General features: G+C 35.0%; 1 protein-coding gene across 9 annotated transcripts in view; it reads left to right on the forward strand.

Moving 5' to 3' along the window:
- Positions 1–21,186, forward strand: part of SLC4A4 (solute carrier family 4 member 4) — a 357,503-nt gene that overhangs the window by 300,944 nt on the left and 35,373 nt on the right. For all 9 annotated transcript variants that reach the window (XM_039845398.1, XM_039845397.1, XM_039845399.1 and 6 more), the window contains 3 exons: positions 4,151–4,342; positions 15,559–15,672; positions 17,369–17,530. In XM_039845398.1, the coding sequence (XP_039701332.1) occupies positions 4,151–4,342; positions 15,559–15,672; positions 17,369–17,530 (468 nt within the window). The remainder of the gene's footprint in view (positions 1–4,150; positions 4,343–15,558; positions 15,673–17,368; positions 17,531–21,186) is intronic.

Genomic DNA, 21,186 nt, shown 5'->3' on the forward strand with positions numbered 1-21,186 from the left:
GGCATTAGATTCTCATAGGAGCACTGGTTCCTGGTGCCAGAAAGGTTGGGGACCAATGCATTAGAGCATTGAGACAAAGATTAAAACTCTAGAATAACCATCCCTCAAGATAAAAAGGCAGTTGTTCCATTACTTTCATTTCTTGGTGGAATCGTGTCTTTAATTCTTCTCACCATTTTCTCATAGATTATTCATTTGGCGTATTCCTTCATCTTGTAAATAAATTTTTTAAAAGGTCCCTATAAGACTATGAGACCAGCCGCAGCTTATCCACACTGAATATCTAAACAGTAAGCATTAAGATCTGTTGGCTTCCACTGAGCAGCTCTCAAAGGGAGAGACCAGATTTCAAAATCTAACATTATTAGCCTCTTCTAAGGAGGTGATTGAATAGATCAGTTAGTATTTGTTTTTCACATTAGATTTCTTTTGTTTTTAATAAAAACGAGGCATGCCGTAAAATGCACAGTTCTTACATTTTTGTTGTAATGCATTTTGATTATTTTATACATTCATATAATCACCACCCGAAACAAGATATAGAACATTTCTCTCATCCCAGAATGTCCCATGGTATGCTCTGTATCTTGTTTTATGCCACAGCTTTCTGAGCCTTGGGAGATCTTTCTTTGTCCAGCTGCTCTGCCTCCAGCCTTCTGAGGACAGAAGTTTTAGCCCTCTTTGGTCAGAAGTGCCTGCCTGCCTGCCTCAGAGGGTTTTCCCTCAGCTCTCCTGCCCTGCCTCCCAACTTAGGAAAGTTGCTTTCTTACATTTGCTGGACACTCTGTGTCTAAGGGGGTATTTCTCTCAGCAATCCTGTTTAACCTTCAGCATTTTATGTATTACCTGGGCATTTGACAAAGACCAAGAGAAAGGTTGGTGAGTGGATGCAGTCTCCATCTTTGCCTAGGGCTCCTCAGAATTCTAATCGTCACCCCAGTCTACAAGCAGCCATTAAAAACTCATTAAAGACTTAGCTTATTTTTCTTCCCTCCATCTACAGTTGATTTATCTTCCACCTGCTACTCTGCTGAGGTGAGGCAGCCATGGATCTCTTTTCTCCTATGAAGGTCTTATAACTTTTTGAAATTTATTTAGGTTTCTTCACATCCTCATCTCTCTCTGGTGGATTTTTAAAAATAGATTTTATAGTGTATCTAGTTTGCTTTGGTTGTCAGGTTGGGAATAATGGTCTCCTGCAACTTTCTATATCTTAAGCACAAGCAGAACAACCAATTATTTTTGATATTTTATGATAATACATGTAACTACAGACAACTGCAGCTCAAATGCATCCTGTCAATAATAAAGTAAGATTGCAAATTACTGCACATCTGACTTACTCACTGCAGGGGGAAAAAAACCCTAAGTGAGTAAATGTACTATTTAACCTTGAGACTTTTATTCGTAGCATTACTTGCATTTAAATGTATTTTAAAAGGCTCATGTTTTACCAGTCTATACAAGGAGAGCAATGTAGAATCTTTGATTTTTATTTTTTTGCTTATTTTATTACTCAATGAAGCATATCATGTTTACATGAAGATGCTGTTAATTATGGGACTAAGAAGTATTACAATCGCATATATTCTGCTTGGCAGCCAGACATGAAAGCAAAAGTTATAGCTCTGATTTGCTGTAACTTCAGGGCAATTCTAGGAGTTAACATTCATTTTCATGGGAAATGGAATGTCTTATTAATCTTGTGCATCACGTCCTTGTTGTTTTTCTCTCATTGAGAAAGTCAAGTGCAAAAATCATTCTGTCCTTAAATCTCCTGAAGTTTACATGTTCCTACTTTTAAAAATATTATGGATAATTTAAAATAGGCATTAAAATAAAGACAATACAATGAAACCTATACACATATCACCTAGCTTAAATGACTGTCAACATTTTGCCCATCTTTTCTCATATGTCCCCCACTTTTGTCTTTGGAGAGGATGCTATAGATTTTAAAATTCTAAATTAATCTTTCAGTATACATTGTACTTCTAAGATTTTTAAACAGGTCCACTCAATATAAACAGGATCTCTAGAAAATGAGATCCAGAGAAATAGATTAAAATCCCTTTCCACAAAATTGACCCCTGTAAAGACCTTCAGCGGGTTGGTCCCATTTCCTTTGCACCTTTTTTCTCACTACCCATTTCATTTACACAGTCTGCTTGGCCCATCTGGTCCACTCGCTGTCAGGTCCTCCACATGCTGAGCATTCAATAAGTTTTGAATAAAGGACTCATTGGATAAGTGAATGAAGCATTGTATGTAAGCAAGAAAACATATCTATCATTTCATATACATCTGTATAGTTTTCACTTCAGCCCGAATCTCTTTAAGAAAGTCAATAAAACTGCCTGTTGGAATTGTTTTAATGCAGATCTCTTTGGGGAACTCTAGTTATAGAAAAGGATTCTGTTGAGATTAAAGTGCCAAAGTTAAATCATGGTAAATTTTTGCTGATTTTAAAACAAAGAAATCTGTTACCTGTTATGACCTCTAAACTTTAAATGTATTCTGCTAAAAACATACATATGTAGAAATCTGAAAAACAAAACGAGATATGATTAATCACCTCTCAGAGGCAGAGTGTGATATAAGAGTAATTATGCAGTTGAGTTTATAAGTTGAAACTAATAAAGAAAAAAAATATTTCAGAGAATGGTCTAGAGTTTATTTTTTTGTTGTAAAAATGATGTGAGCATTTTACATTTTGAGCTCTATAAAAATACAGAACTCTTTCTGACCAGAGATTTTTTTTTTTTTTTTGTATATGTGTGATCTTTTATGACTCGATCACTCATATCAAGAGAAGTCATTGAATAGTAAAGGATACTGATGATGTGTTTGGTTTGATGTAGAACTTGTACCTCCAAAGGAAAGGAGGAATTTACCTATCCACATTTATTGTCAAGGTATTCTCAAATAACTTTTTCCTTAGCATATTATATACCCATTAGCTCTGGAAGCAGAAGAAAGTCCAACATTATGGTGCTGGAAGATTCAGTATCTGGTGAGAACCTGCTTCCCTGTTCATAGACACCCTTCTTCTCACTGTTTCCTCATATGATGGAAAGGGCAAGGTAGCTTTCTGGGGTCTCATTTTATAAGGACACTAATTTCATTTGTGGAGGCTCCACTCTCATAACCTAATCATCTCCCAAAGGCCCCACCTCCGAATACTATCACATAGGGGGATTGGGTTTCAACATATGAATTTTAGGGGAGCCCAGATTTTCAGTCAATATCATCCCATTAGCGTTGGTCAGTAATTGGCTGCAGAAAGGCATAACATTCCAGGTAAGGTAGTTCTTATGCAGCTGAAGGCAGTTCTCTATGGAAGGAGGCAGCTATGAGCTGATCATAGCTAAAACTCAGAGCACCTGGGGCATGGGTGCACTGGCCATATCCATCACACTAGCAAAAGGATTCTCCTGCATAGTAGAAACAGAAAACAACAGTAGGAGTGAGCTGCTGTTGAGGAGTGCAGCACTGACAACATGACAGCAGTTTATGAGATAGAAGAAAATTTCAAAATTGACCTATGAGCTTGAGGCCATGTAACATAGGGATGAATATCCCGTACACAACTTCGCAGCCCATTTACAGCACTTTCCAATAATGGATGCTCATGCTTAAATCACAAATTCTAGTTATTTAGGAAAAAAATACCTCATTTGTGAAAGTGCTGGGTAAATGAGTAGTGAATATAACTTTTAAAGCATTAACCATGGGTCATCATCAGCTTGAAGCACAAGAAGCTGCACACTACAAAAGTAAGTATTTTTCAACAACAGTGGTGTTTCAGAGAGTTTCATGTTTTGAGAGTTAGGGTATTATTGTGTCTCAGTTTACTCTCAGGAAGGTTGACAGGAAAGAAGCACTTGTGGTTTGTCTGTTGAACAAATGGGTGATTGTAGGGCTGTAGCCCAAAGTAGGTAACAGATTGCATCATTCTCATGATATTTTCTATAATTGCTAGCCTCCTGGCCTCCCTTACCTGTTAGTCCATTAAGATCAAATTTCACGCTGCAATGGTTACACTGTTTTTCAGAAACTTTTAGCATAATCCCTATTTAGCCCATCAAGTATCAAAAGCTTTTGATGTTTCTGTGTTCTCTATAAAAATGTTAATGTTTTTCTTCTTCAGTACCATAATGCTACCTTTGACTGGGCAGTTTTGTCAAAGAAGGAGTGTTTGAAATATGGAGGAAATCTCCTGGGGAACAACTGTGATTTTGTTCCTGATATCACACTCATGTCTTTCATTCTCTTCTTGGGCACCTACACGTCTTCTATGGCTCTGAAAAAATTCAAAACTAGTCGTTATTTCCCAACCACGGTAAGTACCTGAGCTTTAAATAATTTTCATTGAATTTACACTGTATCAACAATAATATAATTTTGTAAAAGGAAAAAGGCACCTGTAATTCAACCTTTCTGATACAATTTTGTGCACTTAATTGCTTTCCAGTCCTTCCATGTGCATATGTATTTTTAACATAATTGTAGTCCAGCTTTAAAAAACCTTCCAAGGATTTGCTTATATAATTCTGTCACAAATTCTGACTGTACTGAAAGGAAAAAATGGGATGTATTCCATCTAAAAATGCACAATTTAAGAAAAGTCCTTTTAAACCCGTAGTGTTTAAGTACATAAGCAAAAAATCCTTTCATATTAATCAAGAATTTTGACATTGTAGAATTTCTTGCTCATCAGCCATCCATGTGAGTAATTTAGTAGTTGAATTATGGGCAATGAAAGTAAACTTAAACTGTGTTGTTACACAGGTATTGGTGTAAGACCTGAGTGTTATCTAAGCCAAACTTTCCTTCCCACAATGATGAATGTCGTAGTATAGAAAAACAGATAATTGAGCTGGGTTGTGCAGACATCCTGTTTCCCGTTAATATGCTTGGGTGAACTTAAAGTCAAAATTGTGGTTCCTTGAGAGACTAAAAGATAAGATCAACATTAATGGCATTTTTTTTTTTTTTTAACTGACGATTGAAACTAAGATAATTCTTTGCTTTCCAGTTTAATTCTCAGGGTTTAGGTTGTCAGTAATTCTTAGATAATCTTGTTAATACCTGATTTTTATCTATGAACTGCTCTATACAGCTGGAATCTCATGCGATTTTTTTCCTTCTTAATTATTAATTCATTGGACATCTTTTTTTTTCTCACACTTTGGGAATCATCACCCACTTGCCAAAGTCTGATATTATTTAGGCATAGTAGGTGAAAAAGCGGAAAATTTGTGAAGCACTTATAAGTTGTAATTAGCAAAGTAAACTAATTTCAACCGTAAGACGAAGAGAGATCATTTAACTCTCTTTGCAGACATCACTTCTTTCCTATAGCAATAATTCTCACATTGATATGCGAGAGTAGAATGATAGTATTCTAGTTATAATTCCTGTTAAGAACGTTCTCAGCATAGTTTAAAATTGTATACCAGGTCATACAGTAAGCAGGGAGGAGGAAATATATGTGATTTCTAAGGAGCAATGTTTAAGTGTATAGGCTTTCAGAGTTTCATCTCCCTTCCTTACTTCACATGTACAGATAAATAGTAAAAATACATTTATAAATTCATACATACATACATGAGTAATAAAAACATCTTTTCTCACACATTTGCCAAAATATGTTTTCACTTAAGCTGTCATTTAGAAGGATGGTCTATTATAGGTAGGATCAGATAGGTTTATGGATTCTTACAGCTCTATATTATCTTGTATAATTGAAATATGTATGCTTAAAAATGATAAATTAAACAGTCCTTTACTGCTGTAAGACTGTTGTTATTTCCTCACTCACAACAATTCACATGAAACCTCTAAAATCTCAAAATGCTAATACTAGACGACAGTACCCTTGTCATACAAAAATGTCCTATTCTCTTTAGCTTACACAGTCATTTCTCTTTTGTACTCTCATTGCTAAACATTTTTATGAGTTGGTAGTCAATTAAGACTGTAAACCAGGGGTCCTTAACCCCCTGAGCCGAAGACCAATACCAGTCTGTGGCTTGTTAGGAATTGGGCCTCACAGCAGGAGGTGAGTGGTGGCAAACAGTGAAGCTTCCTTTGTATTTGCAGCTGCTTCCCAGTGCTAGCATCACTGCCTCATCTCCACCTCAGATCATTAGAGTCTCATAGAAGCAACAGTCCCTGGGACCAGAAAGGTTGGGGACCACTGATGTAAACTACTGGAAAACTGTTATACTTCTATTTTATTCCTCACATGAATTAGCACAAGTTGAATGCAGAGTAGGCACTCAGTATTTGTTGACTAGTGGAAACTAGTCAAGTAGAGATAAATGAAGTATTTTGTGAAAAGAGCACAGATGTAGGAACCCGGAAGCTGTAGCTTTTAGTGCCAGTACTGCCACTGTGTCCTTTGATAGCTAGCCGTGGATTTTAGTCACCACACCCGTAAAGGGAGAGCTCAGGTAAATGATTATTAAGATCCTTTAAAACTTTAGTTTTCTATAATTTTAGAGAGAGTTTTCTGTGTTTTACATCTCTCAAATTAAATAAATTCTCTATTAAACTAGTGGGACTTACAAATTTCCAAAAATTAATTGTTATCCGTGTCTTTAGGCCAGGTCCACTTTAGCAGCTGCTGCCATCCTCTCTCTGTGGATGATCCACAATTGTCACATAGCAAATTGAAAATGTGTTTTTTCCCCCAATTTTGAGCTTGCTCATCTTCCTGTATTCCTTATCTCAGCTAATGATATCACCTGTTCTCACAGCCACCCAAGATCAAAATCTTAAAATCATATTTGATATATCGAATCCTTACAGGAAGCAAATGATATGTTCAAATTAGGGTAATTTGAAGGGTTTAATGAAGCTGTTATTTACAAAGATGAAGTTAGGTTTAGGGAAACTATAGGGAGAGTATAGTGTCCCAGTGCTAGTAACAGTGGAGTCATTAATATCTCTGGCCCAAAGGATGTGGAAAGGGCGTGGTTGCTGGAACCTAGAAAAGAGAAGGGTGGAGAGTGGTGTCTTTAGAGGTACTGTGATCTTGGATTGAGGAATTCGGGCATCTTGAGGCTACTTCACAGGGATACAGCCAAGAGAATTAATCCTCTGATTTCTTTCTTCCTTCTAATGGCCTGTCCAGGCTGCTGGTGCTAAACCCCACTAGAATCCAGAGATTGTAGACCACAGGTCAGCCTCCCTAGGCAGAGAGTATGGTGGAAGGGAGTAGAAAATGGATCCAATATGACAGAAGGCGGTATCCATCACCTATGCCTCTCCAAGTGTTTTTTGGGTTTTTTTGGTCAAATTAAATTTATCACCATCCCCTTAGTTATCCTGCTATAATCTCTCTCCTTTACATTTACACTTCTGTTCCCCTAGTTCAGGCCTTTATTACTTTTGCCTAGACCAGGATCAGTTACCCATGAAGCCACCTGTAATCCATCAGTGTGAGCATTTAACATGAAATAATTGCCTTTGCTAGCCAGTCTGTCAGGAATTTAATTTGTATATCAGGCACTTCCGGAGAGCTCAAATGCTTAGTTGCCTTGGGTGGGATACTACTACTCCACTGACTGTCTCCTTTGTGTCCCTAATTCTTGTTAGATTGGTGCATTAGACTGTTATCCCACACAGTTACTGGTCTGATAGTTACATCAGCCTCAAGTATTTAGTCAAAGTCTCTAAGTATTAAAACTTCCTGTAGGAGCATCACAGCATAATCTGTGATCTTCTGTGGCAGATGGCTTAGGGTATTGAGATGAAATTGTTCTTTTATCAACAAGTTATCATGCATATGGAACAAAGATGCCATCACTGCATATGTGGTGGAAAGACGAAAGCAGAAGCATACAAATAGAGCAGTAATATAATTAGTAGAACTTATAATGCTACAGAGCACTCTAAATTAGACAAAATTATTGGTACTTTAATATAGTCAAATTCAATGTGGCCAGGTGATGTATGTAATTGGCATGAAATGCCTTTCTTAAGGAATGGCTTAATTTCCTTAATTTTATTCTCTTAGAAAAAGTAACAATTCTAACCCTCAGGTGAACTGATATAATGGTAAGATTCTTTGTAAATATGTTTCATACTTGTAATAGTCATTTAAATAAATAAAATCAGTGGATTCCAGATTACATCAACAGCTATGACACCTTCTATGCTTTATTTAGATGACATTTGAGCGGAATGTTCTTTGATATAATTATTAAAAAAAATATTCTATATCTTATTATTAGTATGTTTATTCAGTACTGAAAAAAATTATTATGATTCTGTGCTTGACACAACACTAGATAGTAGGGATACGAAGCCCAGTTAATTCATGGGCATGGTATATAGTAGGAACTTTATTTTTTTGAATAAGATTTTTGGGTTTTTAAATGAGAATGACTCATTTTGATCTTTCTGCCCCATTTTTGCTTATTAGCTCCTATGGAATCACACTTAGGTGCCTTCTTTGACCTACATAAGTTGATGGTGGTCTCTGAGGAACTGACTTTATAGATGAGATAAAAGCATACGGCTTTAGAAATTTCAATGAAAACATAAGTAGCATTTTAGTTGGGTGATGCATTTAGTTTTTATCCATGTAAAACACAGGAAGGTCTAGAATTCCACAATTAGCTTATATTTTTGGAAACATGATTCTTGTTTGACATCTTGGCCTATGAAATTCTTTTAAAGTTGTATTCTTTTAAAGTTTTATAAACAATGCTTTATAAAAATCAGGCGACATCCTTATTCTATTTCCTTTTTGTCTCAGAAACTTTCTTGGTGAATGGTAAAAACTGTCAAACTAAAACAAATAATGTATCAAAAATTGAGTAAGAAATAATGGACATGTGTTCTATGTCTAGTGTTACTAATACTGGGTGACATTTGGCTGGTTCTTGCAGAAACATCAGACCACATCATGCCATTAAAACACATTCAGAAAATGACTTTGCTGTCAGTGAAAGAGAATCAGATTTTCAAGTTCTTGTGTTATTTTGTACCAAAGGAAGTAATTCTTAAAGCCAAATTTGTTTTTAATCCAAAATTGTTTTTCACATTTCTTTTCTTAATGACAAAAGGATATTTATTTAAAAATACAACATAACCTATTAAACATTTAACAAAGATTACAAATATTTCAGTTCTTATGGACATATGAAAAAAAAAGTCAACCTAAATTGAGCCCTAAGAAGACTAAGGTTGGAAACACTGATTGGCTGAAGCATTTTGTGAGGGCTTTAATAGTGGCATAGAGGCAGTCTATGGATAGAACAAGCAATTTTGACAATGGTACCTTGTTGGCCCTAAACACTTTTAGCTTACTTGTCCATCGTAGAAAAGTCACCAGCATTGAAATCCATCCAGTAACACAAAATGGTCTCCTACACCATTTCCAGGTTGTCTAATTTATACATATGATTTATTAATGGTTCTTTATAAATTTTTTATTTTTGTAGCTTAATATAGATTATAAAACTATCATAAGCCCTGCAACCCTTTATTATGTTTTTTTTTGGAAGGTATCTATTCAAGAGGACCCTAGCTGAGGGTCAAGAGATTTTGATAATTAGATCTTAATCTGAATTGTAGCATTAGGACTTTGAATACCACCTAGTCCAGCACTGCCTCTTAGTTTCCAACAAGTGTTCATCTATGGCTGCTTGAAGGCTTCCAGGAACAGGAACTTCATGTCTCGAAGGCATTCCTGACAGAAACGTGAATCCACCTTTCTACAGCCTCTGTCCTCAGAGTCTCCCCTTGCCCTCTGAAGCTACACAGAACAAGTTTAGTCTTTCCTATGACAGATTTCACATCTTTGAAGAGTTTCCTCTTACAACTTCTTGAGGCCTATCGTCATTTTTTTGTGAGTGTTTTTGGACTCCTATTCCTCTGATTACCCTTCTGGATCAGTTCCAGATTTTAAGTTCCGACTTAGAACAGAGTGACTAAATTGGAACACATTTCCCATGTGATCTGATCATTTGCGTTTGGCACAAACACATTCGGTTCTTTGTTCTACCACTTAGTTTTGAGGCAGGATGGAGGAAGAGGCCTATGATTGCTAAAGTGTCCTTTGCATCTCTGCTGAACCATTTCATTAGACCTGCTTTCCTCTGTTCCATACTTGGAAAAACACTTTTTTCAGGTAGACTTCCATTGGCAAGCACTAAGCCCAACCCAGATAAATTGCCCAATAGAATTCCCTTCTTTGTTCCCCAAATCTCTTTGACTCTGGAACTTCAGGGGTCAAAATCCTAGAGTCTAAATTAGATTTTCCTTTTTATTGAATTCTAATTATAGTGAGTATTATTGATTCAAAGTATGGTGTATTGCGACTGCTACACTAATATCAATGCTTATTTCTTTTTCAGTGCTTTATAGCACTGGCTTCTAGCAGGGATCAAATTTCAGAATTCTCATGGTATGTTATGCTTTCCATGACTGCCAAAAGGCACGTATTTGTCTGGCATACTTTTTTTTTTTTTTTTCATTTAGAGTAACTGCTATTTTACACAGTTGTTTAGCATTTTCTAAGCACCACGATCATGAGAGAAATTGACATTGTGAATGAACATTTATTGAGAACCCACAGGGTGCCTGCTGCTGTGCTTGTCTCTTTATAACAGTTCCATCCATTGAGAACTGCTCTGCAGGCTCACAGCCTTTCTCCTAGTTAATTTAGGAGCATCTGTAGTCTTTGCAAAGTGAAAATCAAATGTCCTTTGTGGCTTCAGAGGAACCAAATTCATTTTTTTTTTCCACCATAAATTAACTAGCTCCTCACTGTGGTGTCTCTATGATTATGACTCTCTTAATAATTAATACGGTATTACCCTTCATAAACATATGTTTGTAATAGATTTATTAGGTTGTTTTTGCCTAAGAACAAGAGAGCAACGTATGGTTATTTGAATTTCTCTTCCAATCTACTTAATTTCTTCTTTGCTTTGGTAGTTTAAATATTTAAGCTGGTTCCTTCTTGTTAGATTAATTGAGATATTTTGTAATTCCACAGAAGACAGAAATATTTTTCTTTTCATTTTTATAATTAAAAAATGGTAAATAAAAATAAAAGAGCTCAAAACCAGTCTGATATAAAAGAAGCTTAGTTGAAACACATTTTTTCCCCTCATTCATATATGGAGATAAGACTTATCATATGCTGAAGCACTGAACTTTTTTATAGCAAGTTCTTGTAATATATGAATTACTTTCATTTGTGTTTTACATAGACTATGATAGTTTATATTCTTTGGATATTGAAGTTTGAGCCCAGAGAGACAGTGCTTGATTGGATAGACACCAATAAGTTAGGATGTTTTTCTAGCTGGGTTTGATGCCTCTGAAGTCATAGGATTGGGCATGAAATCTTGTGGAAACAGGTTTGCTTATGAAAACTTTGGCACTTCTAATCATTACCAGTAATAGCTAGTAAAGGAATCAGGACCTATGAGTTTCTAATTTGGTTTCTTTATTTATATACTGACACATAAAAGGGTACTGTTTTGGAGTTTCTGAAGGAGATCAAGTTTGATGAAAATGGAAGGTAAATAAATTTTAAAATGAAAGGAAATGCACATATATTTATTTTTCTAAAGTGTTTGGAAATGTGAGAAAGGCCTAAAGAGAGTGATTCTTAGTTCTTTAAAGTCACACTCAAGCTCCTGTACACAGGCCCTAGAGTGCATCTAGTAAGCTGTATGTACTCACTGCTTGACATTTTTAGGGCACTTTCTAGTTCTACTCTCAGTTTTGCCTCCTTCAAATTAAAGTTCAATTTTAGGGCAAGACCTGAATAGTCTGCAAAAATAGCACCCCTACCTGCCTACTCTAATTAAAGGAGTTAGAGCTGAATACAAAAGTGGCCTGGGAAAAATCAATTTCCTTGACTATGAAGTTTAAACTGGATCCAATATCTTAGAAATGAATGTCTTACAATAAACACTCTCCAGGAGTGATTTCTACTGTAACTGAACCGTATTATACAATTTAAGGGGGAGGAAGGGGAAATAGAAGTGACTATATTATACAAAACATATCACCCTGCCTGTGATTTTTTAATGAGATTAAGCAATATTATTATAAGAAAATCGAGTAGCATTTTTCCCATAAATTTTAAGAAACGTAATCATGAAGTTTATTAGCATTTGTCCTTTAAGCTACTTTTATACCTACAGTTTAATAATGCCACCTTGACAAGGATACCATTGCCAAGGGGTTCCTCCAAATTTATAAGTCAATGTATAAATTTGGGAAACTCACAGCTAAACAAGTGTAGATAAACTATTTATTCATATTAGTTATTAATTTTCCATGGCTGCTATATCAAATTACTACAAACCTGATGGCTTAAAAACACAAATTTATTGTCTGGAGAATTAGAGGTCAGAAGTCTGAAATGGGCCTCAATGGGCTCAATTGAGGTGTTGTCAGGACTGCATTCTTTCTGAAGGCTCTGGGGGAGAATGTATTTCCTTGCCTTTTCCAGCTTCTAGAGGCTGCCCACATTCCTTGGCTCATGGCCTCTTTTCTCCATCTGCAAGATACCTTGACAGCCAACAATGGCCAGTTGAGTCTCATACTGCATCACTCTAAAATTGACTATCCAGCCCCTCTCTTTTACATATAAGGACCCTTATGATTACATTGGGCCCACTGGAATAATACTAGATCAAATGCTCAATCTCAAAGTCAGATGATTAGCAACCTTAATTCCATCTGCAACCTAACTCTCCCTAGCCATGAAACATACATACTTCATAGGTTCCAGGAATCAGGACATAGATATCTTTAGGGGGCATTATTCTGCCTACCACATTATCTGACCTAAATTTTAACAGTTATGTCGGGTGATACCTTGACAGTTTACTGAAGGCAGGCAAGTGTAGAAAGATGAGATGGGAAGCCACTGCAGGAAACCATATGAGTTAAAGTCGTGGCTTAGACAATGGTGCTAACAGCAATGAAGGTGGTGAGAAGTAACAGGATTCTGGGTGTGTTTTGAAGGTAATTTGCTGATCAGTTAGATATAAGATGTGAGAGAAAGAGAAAAGTCATGTGAATGGTCCAAAATTCTTGGCCTAAGCGCTCAGAAAAAAATAATCTGCCATTAATTAAGGTGGAAAAAACTGCTAAAAGAGTAAGTTTAGGGCTTCAGTGTTCAGCCAATAGAAGGCTGAGAATGCCTCTTCTCTTGACTAAAGAAGCAGCATTTTCCAGGTGCCTGGTAGTGATTTCAGTCAAGCAGATCTGTCCCCTAGCAGGCCAGAGATACAGGCCCTATGGGAATTTCTATCAAGGAATTGCAGATTGTATTTATTTGCTACCTTGACTTCCCTTCTCCTGGAAGTACTCCTCTGGGAATTGGGAGAGGAGTACTGTCTTTTTAATAACAACTTTTAAACAACTTCTAGGATATCTGAATTGTCAAAAAGTTAGATTTATTAGGTAAGGATTGGGAAGATGATAAAGGAAAGAGACTATTTTTGCCTTTGCAATGATTTCTGTAATTCCAGTGATTTATGGCCTACTAGACCAGAAAGGTTGCTGTAACATCTTAATATAGTCCTAGAACTGCCTGTGTCAACACCTGCTTGCACAAAACTTAAGAAATGGGAGTTTCCTCTAGTATTGAGCCCCTGGGAAGCATCCTTTTTCTTTAGAGATTCCAGATATTTCTAACCAAAAGTAGCTCTAAGTGGCAGTTCCATATTATTACTGGGCTCTTATTTTTTATTTCTTGTATTTGAAGATTCCTTTCAAAGACCACCTGAGAGTAGATTATTTCATTATTCCAGTGGTTTTTACAGCCAAAGAGGCATTGTGGAACTTGAAAAACAATAGTTAATATATATTAGGAGAAGTTATTATGTTACAGGTGTTATGTTAGATACTTTCATGGCTTATTTTATTTAATTCTTAGAACAAACCTATGTAATCGTAGGGATTAATTTGGTTGCATTTTGCAGATCGAGTAATTGAAGGTAAGAAAGGATAAGTATTTACAGATAGGAATTCATGTCACTGGAGTTCCAACACAGGTAATCTGTCTATGGAAACTGTGCTTCTCACCGTTGTACCATATTTTCTCCCCAGATTGATTCCCTGCCACCTATTTGTGCTTGAAACTATTGAGTGTGATTGGTGTTAACTTGCCCCCACAAGGTCGCATAGCTGGCTTTCTGCTCCTCTGTGTGCACTTCTCAAGAAAGCTAAACCTAACAGAATCAATCCGAGAGGGGAAAGAACTCCTGGGCAAAAGGGCCATCTGTGACCCTGCTGCTAGTTAGTACCCAATTCTTGATGGTCAAGAATTGACACCAACACAGCCTTCAGCAGATCTACATCACCAAGTTCTTTTGTTCTTCACTTCAGTTTCTGTTAAACACCTGACTGCAGTCATCCTAATGCTCTTTCAAAAGACCCTCTGTCCTGAAAACTGTGTAGCCACTCATCCCATCTCTAATCTCTCTTCACCTAGCAGCACTGGAAAAATTTACCCTGAGGTAACCTAATGACTGCTAAATTGACCCAAATTTTATTTTGGAGCAGGCTTCCTTGTCTATGGCTTAACTGTGGGCTTCACAAGGACATGGATTGTGTCTGTTTTGTTCACTGTGGTATCCCTAGCACCAACCAAGGTATTAGATACTAAGTTGTTTTTTTTTTTAATGGTTAGATTATGCACAACTATGAGTACATACCTTATGGGGGCGCTCAGGTGTCTGTGCTCTAGTAATGCTCTTAGGCTATTGTCAGTGCCACTTGACCCTGCAGAGGAACGGCCAAGCAATTAAACAGTCTCATGCTCCCTGACTGATGCAGAAATGGCAATTCTGCACCCACTTCATGGAAAAGGTTTGGGTTTAAGGCTACAGCCTGTAAAGCCCAGCCCTGGTCTTGGCCAGAGGCAGGTACTTAGGGAGTTCGAAGGTTATTGTCTAATGACGACCACACTGAACGAGATGCTCCACATACAGATTTTAAGCAGTAACCTAGAAAAATGTTTTCTTTGGAAAAGTAATGCCATCAAGTTTCCATCTGCCATCACTTTACATTTCTCTGAAATCCTGAGTCAACTCAATGGACTGGAACCCTTCCTTGCTAGATTCTTGGTGTTTTCAGGTTACCTTATGGAATTTATCTTGCTCTATAGTTAGAATGCTACCTCCCAAATAATACACAGAAGTCTAAGTTTTTGTGCACATTTTTATAATATGCCCTGAGATTTCATCCTCATCCAGGTTTCCTTGGTACTGCATACAGGAAGGGCGTTTATACAGTTTTTTCAGGGGTATGTTACCCTTAATTCTTCTCCCTTCCACACACGTACACTGACCTGTTCTATGGGGTTAGATTATTATGGCAAGATGAAAAAGTGATGCAAAAACAATTTAAAAAATATCTCTGCAGTGTGATACCTCTCTTAATTTGTTGATGAAACTATTACTATAAACTGTTAGCAAATATAGAATAGAATTCTTTGTTCAGTTCAAACACAAGCAAATATATTTATCCAGTGCTAAACAGTCCTTGGTTTCTTTTTTATTTTTGCAGGCACGAAAACTGATCAGTGATTTTGCCATTATCTTGTCCATTCTCATCTTTTGTGTAATAGATGCCCTGGTAGGTGTGGATACTCCAAAATTAATTGTGCCAAGTGAGTTCAAGGTAGGTGAACTGTCTTTCCTGGAATGCTTTGGCTTTCTTTCCTTTCCCTTATTCTAGTTTGTCATCTCTCTCTTGGAGTTAGTTTCTTAAAATTATTCATTTCTTTATTCTAAAAATGTTCTTTTGCTAGGCACATACATATATTTTATCTATTTCTTCACTAAATACTTGACTAGGATCAAATGCAAGGTTCACATTATATCGATATTTACTGAAAAATACCTTATAATAACATTAAAATCTTTGTTTTATATTTATAGAGTAATTTAAAAATCCAAAGTATTTTCAAATAACTTACCACTTTGACCCATGTAAATAATTTTTCATAATTTTACAAAGTTGAAATTAAAGCTCATATAAATGCTCACGATTACATTACTAATTCAATGTTTTTCTTGTTACCAAACCACCTGTCATATACACACACATTTATATATAATGTGCATTTTAATTATTATATAGATGATATAGGAATTATTCATTTTATAAACTTGTTGGCATATGTAGGCTTCATGGCTAAAATTTATATTTCAGTCATTCTTATATATCTATACCAAACTTTCCATTATAAGTTTTTACCTCTTTTCTAGAACACTTCTAACCTCTCTCTCCATCACAGTGACCATATACTTGCTAAGGAACATTAAACTCTGTAGTTTTAGCTTAATACCTACTCAGTGAGGAAGGGATACCTATGTTATAGCAAATGATGTTTTTTGCATTATCTCTGCCATCATATAGTCATTAACAAAGATAAGTGCATTTTATTATTAGTTCACTTAAGCCAATATTTACTGAATGTTTGCTTTGAATCAGGCCCTATACTGAGGATTTGAAATGTATTGATGAGCAAGACAAAGTTCCTTTCCTTATAAGCTCACAACCTGGTAAAGGTCGAAAAATGTGGGTAGACTCAGTGATGGAGTTATGAGTAAATTGAGGCAGATGACAGAAATATCTTCAAAGGAGAAGAGAGACTTTCTTGATAGTAGACGTGGAAAAAATAATTTATAGATAGGATTCTATTTTAGTTTATTTGCATTGTTTAAAGTTAGGAAAAGGATAGGAAATATCTCTTTCTGTCATAGAGATGTATGATCTGCTGACAGAGGATCGATGGAGAATTGGAAAATGACCATAGCTTTTATTTTCTGTGATACATGTGAATATTTAATCAGTTATTCTGGATTATTTTTCATATAAAAGATAAGAAAGACCAGAGTGTTCAAGTAAGTTCAGTTATAACATATTTGTTATGTGTTATTTGTTATAAAATATAAAATTATTTGTAGCTTTTACATATTATATTATGAAACTATTACAATTTGGCAGTAGTTCATGGCGGTTTTGTAATTTCTTGCCTGCCTTTCTTCTGGATATTACATCTGGATTTTTCTTATGGCTGCCCCTTAAACTTAAATCACTTTCTTTTGTGTTGAGTCCTTTGATCATTCTAAATGCAGAAAAGAGTATTAAATTCTTTTTCACCATCCTATATTCTTAGTTTCCTTCATTTAAAATGTTGCCTTACAAATAACCTCCTTTAGAAAAATTTTAGTGAATAATCTACTTTATCCAACCTATGGGTAAAACTGTTTCCATTTTTCAACATGTTGGCCCTCTAAAAATGAAAGTGTGTCTCCCCCATTGATTTTTCACCAAGTAGTATGTATTAATGTTTTCTCTGTTCTTCAAGCCAACAAGTCCAAACCGTGGTTGGTTTGTTCCGCCATTTGGAGGAAACCCCTGGTGGGTGTGCCTTGCCGCTGCTATCCCTGCTTTGTTGGTCACCATCCTGATTTTCATGGATCAGCAAATCACAGCTGTGATTGTAAACAGGAAAGAACATAAACTCAAGGTAAATGTTGATAATAATAGTTATCACTGCCTTTTACTTTCTTTGCAGTACTTGAAAATACATATGGATTCAAAACCAAGATGGTTTTATTGGGAGTTATGTTATAGCCAATGTTCTTTATGACTTGCCAGAGTCATAAATCACCTTGTGTTGACATATCTCAATATAATAGTTCAGGAAAACTTCATTTAAATCTGGAAAAGTTGTATTACATCATATATCCTTAGCCACCGAAGAGGGCAATATAAACTACTACTGTCAACTGTCATCTTACATCTGATTTTAATGTGGTAGTTGTCCTTAATGAAGACAATGACAAATGCCCTTTCTGAAATTATTAGATAAAAATGTGGATTTTCTTCTTTAATCGATTGATGTGGTGAGTTATATTAATAGATTTTCTGTTGTCGAACAAACCTTGCAACCTGGTAGAATGTAGTGTTTTTTTTATACATAGTTGAATTTGGTTTGCATATATTTGGGGGTTCGCGGACAGGGAATTTTTGTATCTCTAAGAATGACGTTGGCCTGCAATTTTCTTTTCTTATAGTGTCTCCATTTGATTTTGGTGTCAGGAATATACTGTTCTTATAAAATCAGCTACGGAGTGTTTCTCCTCCTATTCTACTTCTATTCTATAAGATAGAATATAATATTCTCTTTATTGTGTGCAACATGCCAATTATCTTTTCTTTGAATAGTCAGACATGCTTCTAAACTAGCCAGGAAGTTTCTGTGTGGAACTTGTAAAATTGATGATCAAACGGTTTTGATGGTTATAAAATATTCGGAATTTCTATTTTTCTATTTCAGTAACTTATACTTTTCTATATTTTTTCTAATTTCCTCCATATTTTCAAATTTGTTGACATGTTGTTTACTATCTTGTTATTTTTCTAATCCAAATCTATTATTTTTCCCTTTAAATTTCTAGTTTTATTGATTTGTGCTTTTTATTTTCCTTGATCAATTTAGCCTGAGGTTCGTTAGTTGTAATATTGTTAATTGTACTATTGTTAATTGTATTTTATCAAAGAAGCAATTTTTTACTATATTCATTTTCCGTAGTATATCTTTTTTTGTTAATATTTGCTTTGTTTTGAAGCCATGTTGTTAAGTACATTCACATTTATATTTAGTTTATCTTTTTTGTGAATTGAACTTTTTATGTGACTCTCTATTTCTAGTAATGCTTTTTGCCTACAAGCTCATTTTATACTAATAAAGCTGTAGTAACTTTTAATTTTCACTTGTCTGATATGTATATTTTCTATTCCCTTATGTTCCGTATACCCTGTGTCTTGTGTCTCTGTAAATAACACATAGCTGGACACTTAAAAATTTTATTTTACATTCTGTGCTTTTAACTAAAGTTTTTAATTCATTTAAATTGATGCTGTTGATTGATAGATTTGAATTAATTTTTTTTACCACATTTTTGCTTTCTATTTGTCTAAATTTCTCGGTTCTTTCTTTTTTATTTTCCAATTTTGTCCTCTTTTAGGTTGATGCAGTTTTGTTCTTATTTCTTTGTTCTTTTTATTCTATTACTTTGGAAGTTATACACTTAATCTTTTAGTGATTGTATTGTATATTTTAAAATGCATATTTAAGTTCTAAAGTTAGTATTTTACCCTTCTGAATAATGCTAAGGAGTAAAGAATGCTTCAGTTTTTATATTTTTTTTTCTGAATCATATACTGTTATTACCTAGATTTTATTGCTATCTGAATTTTAAAATCTAATTAATTAGACCTGGTCAGTATTTCTTAGAATTATGTACAAGTTTACCATTCTCTTTGCTTTCTTTCTTTCTTTCTTTCTTTTTTTTTTTTTTTTTTTTTTTTTTTTTTTTTTTTTTTTTTTTTTTTTTTTTTTTTGCATTTCTGGCCTTCCTTTTTGGAATATTTTTCTTTAAGACTGAGTTATTGCTCTTAAGCATAATTTACCAGACTTTAATTTTTTTCTCGTATGAAGATCTTTGGGTGGCAAACGCTCTCATTTGTGTTTGTCTGGAAATGTTTTTGTTTCACCCTCATTCTTAAAAGGTAGTTTCTCTGGATATATAATTTTAGATTGAAAGCTATTTTTTTTCACTTGGGAGCTATTTTCTATATTTCTAACCATAAAAGTGAACTGTCAGTATAATTCTCATTCCTTTGTAAGTAATATTCTTTTCTTTTGGATATTTTTATCATCTTTTTTGGTCTTTATTCTGGAGTGTCACCATAATTTGTATAAGCATAGATTCCTTTTTATTATATATTAGACCATTGGCTTCTTGAATCTTCCTGTCTTTTACCAATTATGGAATTTTATAAGACTTTGACTCTTTCAATCTCTAATACACCCTTCTGGAATGTTACAATAAAATTCTACTTGGAATTCCAGAAGGGTGAAATTGCACCCCCTCCCCCCCCTCCCCCTTCCCCTCCCTCTCCCTCTCTACCCTTAATTCTTTCTTCTCTTGGTTTTGTTCTACTACCAAACCAGTCCATTAAAACTTTCCTTTCAACGATTATACTTTTTCATAGATTTAGAAGTTCTATTTTTTCTTTTCTAAATCTTCTTGTTCAATTTTGATAGTCTCTAACTTCTTTATTATTCTTCCATACACTCATTTATTTGTTATTTTTATATATGTTATATTTGCAGGCTTGATTTTGAACTTTATTTTCTTTGTTTAGTCTTACTCCTGTTGTCTTTTCTCCTCATGTATTTAGCGTTTTTATTTTTTTAAAGCTGTGAGTTAATCTTTCTATGCACATGCTTCAAAGACATTTCATAATATCTATAACTTAGAGAATATATATTTCTAAAGATAAGCTCTCTTTTTAAAATCATGACTACAATACCGTTATCAGTCTAAAAGAAGTTAAATTCCTTAATATCATCAAATATCTAGTCAATATTTAAATTTATGAATGTGCCATATAGATAATAAACTTTAAACATAATTTATTTGTTTAAATCAGGATCCAAATAAGATTAAACAACATTATTTTAAATCTTTTATAAACTTTTAGTCCAAAGATTTTCCCCTCTATCAATCTCTTTTCTCTTATAGTTTCTTGAGGATAACCAAATTGTCTTTCTGCTTATCTTTTACTATATAATAAGCCACCTGAAAACTTAAAGACTTAAAATAATAATTTATTATCATCTCTCATGTTTTTTGGGGGGGTTAACAGGGGTCAGATGGATGCTTCTTGCCTGAGTCCTCTCCTGCAGTGGCAGTTAGAGAATGGCTGGGCCAATGTCATCTGAAGGGTTGAGTGGGCTTGATTGTCCAAGATTGCTTCTTCACTCACTCACATGTCTGGCATATCTAATACCTTAATATTCTTTGGTGTGTCTGTCTGTCTATATCTCTCCCTCTCCTTTCTCTCTCACCACATGGCATCTCATTGTTCAGAACTTTTCCATGTGGCTTAGGCTTCTTTCAACATACCAATCTTGGGTTATTTGCACTTGTTCCATGGCAGCTCACTTCCAAGAATTAAGTAGTGGAAGATGCTAGGCCATTTCACAGTTATACTTGCAACTGGCACAGCTTTACTTCTTTTATTTTAATGACATTTTTCTTTCAATTAGAGTTGACATTTAATATTTTTTATTAGTTTCAGGTGTACAGCATAGTGGTTAGACATTTATAT

Source organism: Pteropus medius, unplaced genomic scaffold (assembly GCF_902729225.1).
Source record: "Pteropus medius unplaced genomic scaffold, Ma_sr-lr_union100, whole genome shotgun sequence".
Lineage (NCBI taxonomy): Eukaryota > Metazoa > Chordata > Mammalia > Chiroptera > Pteropodidae > Pteropus > Pteropus medius.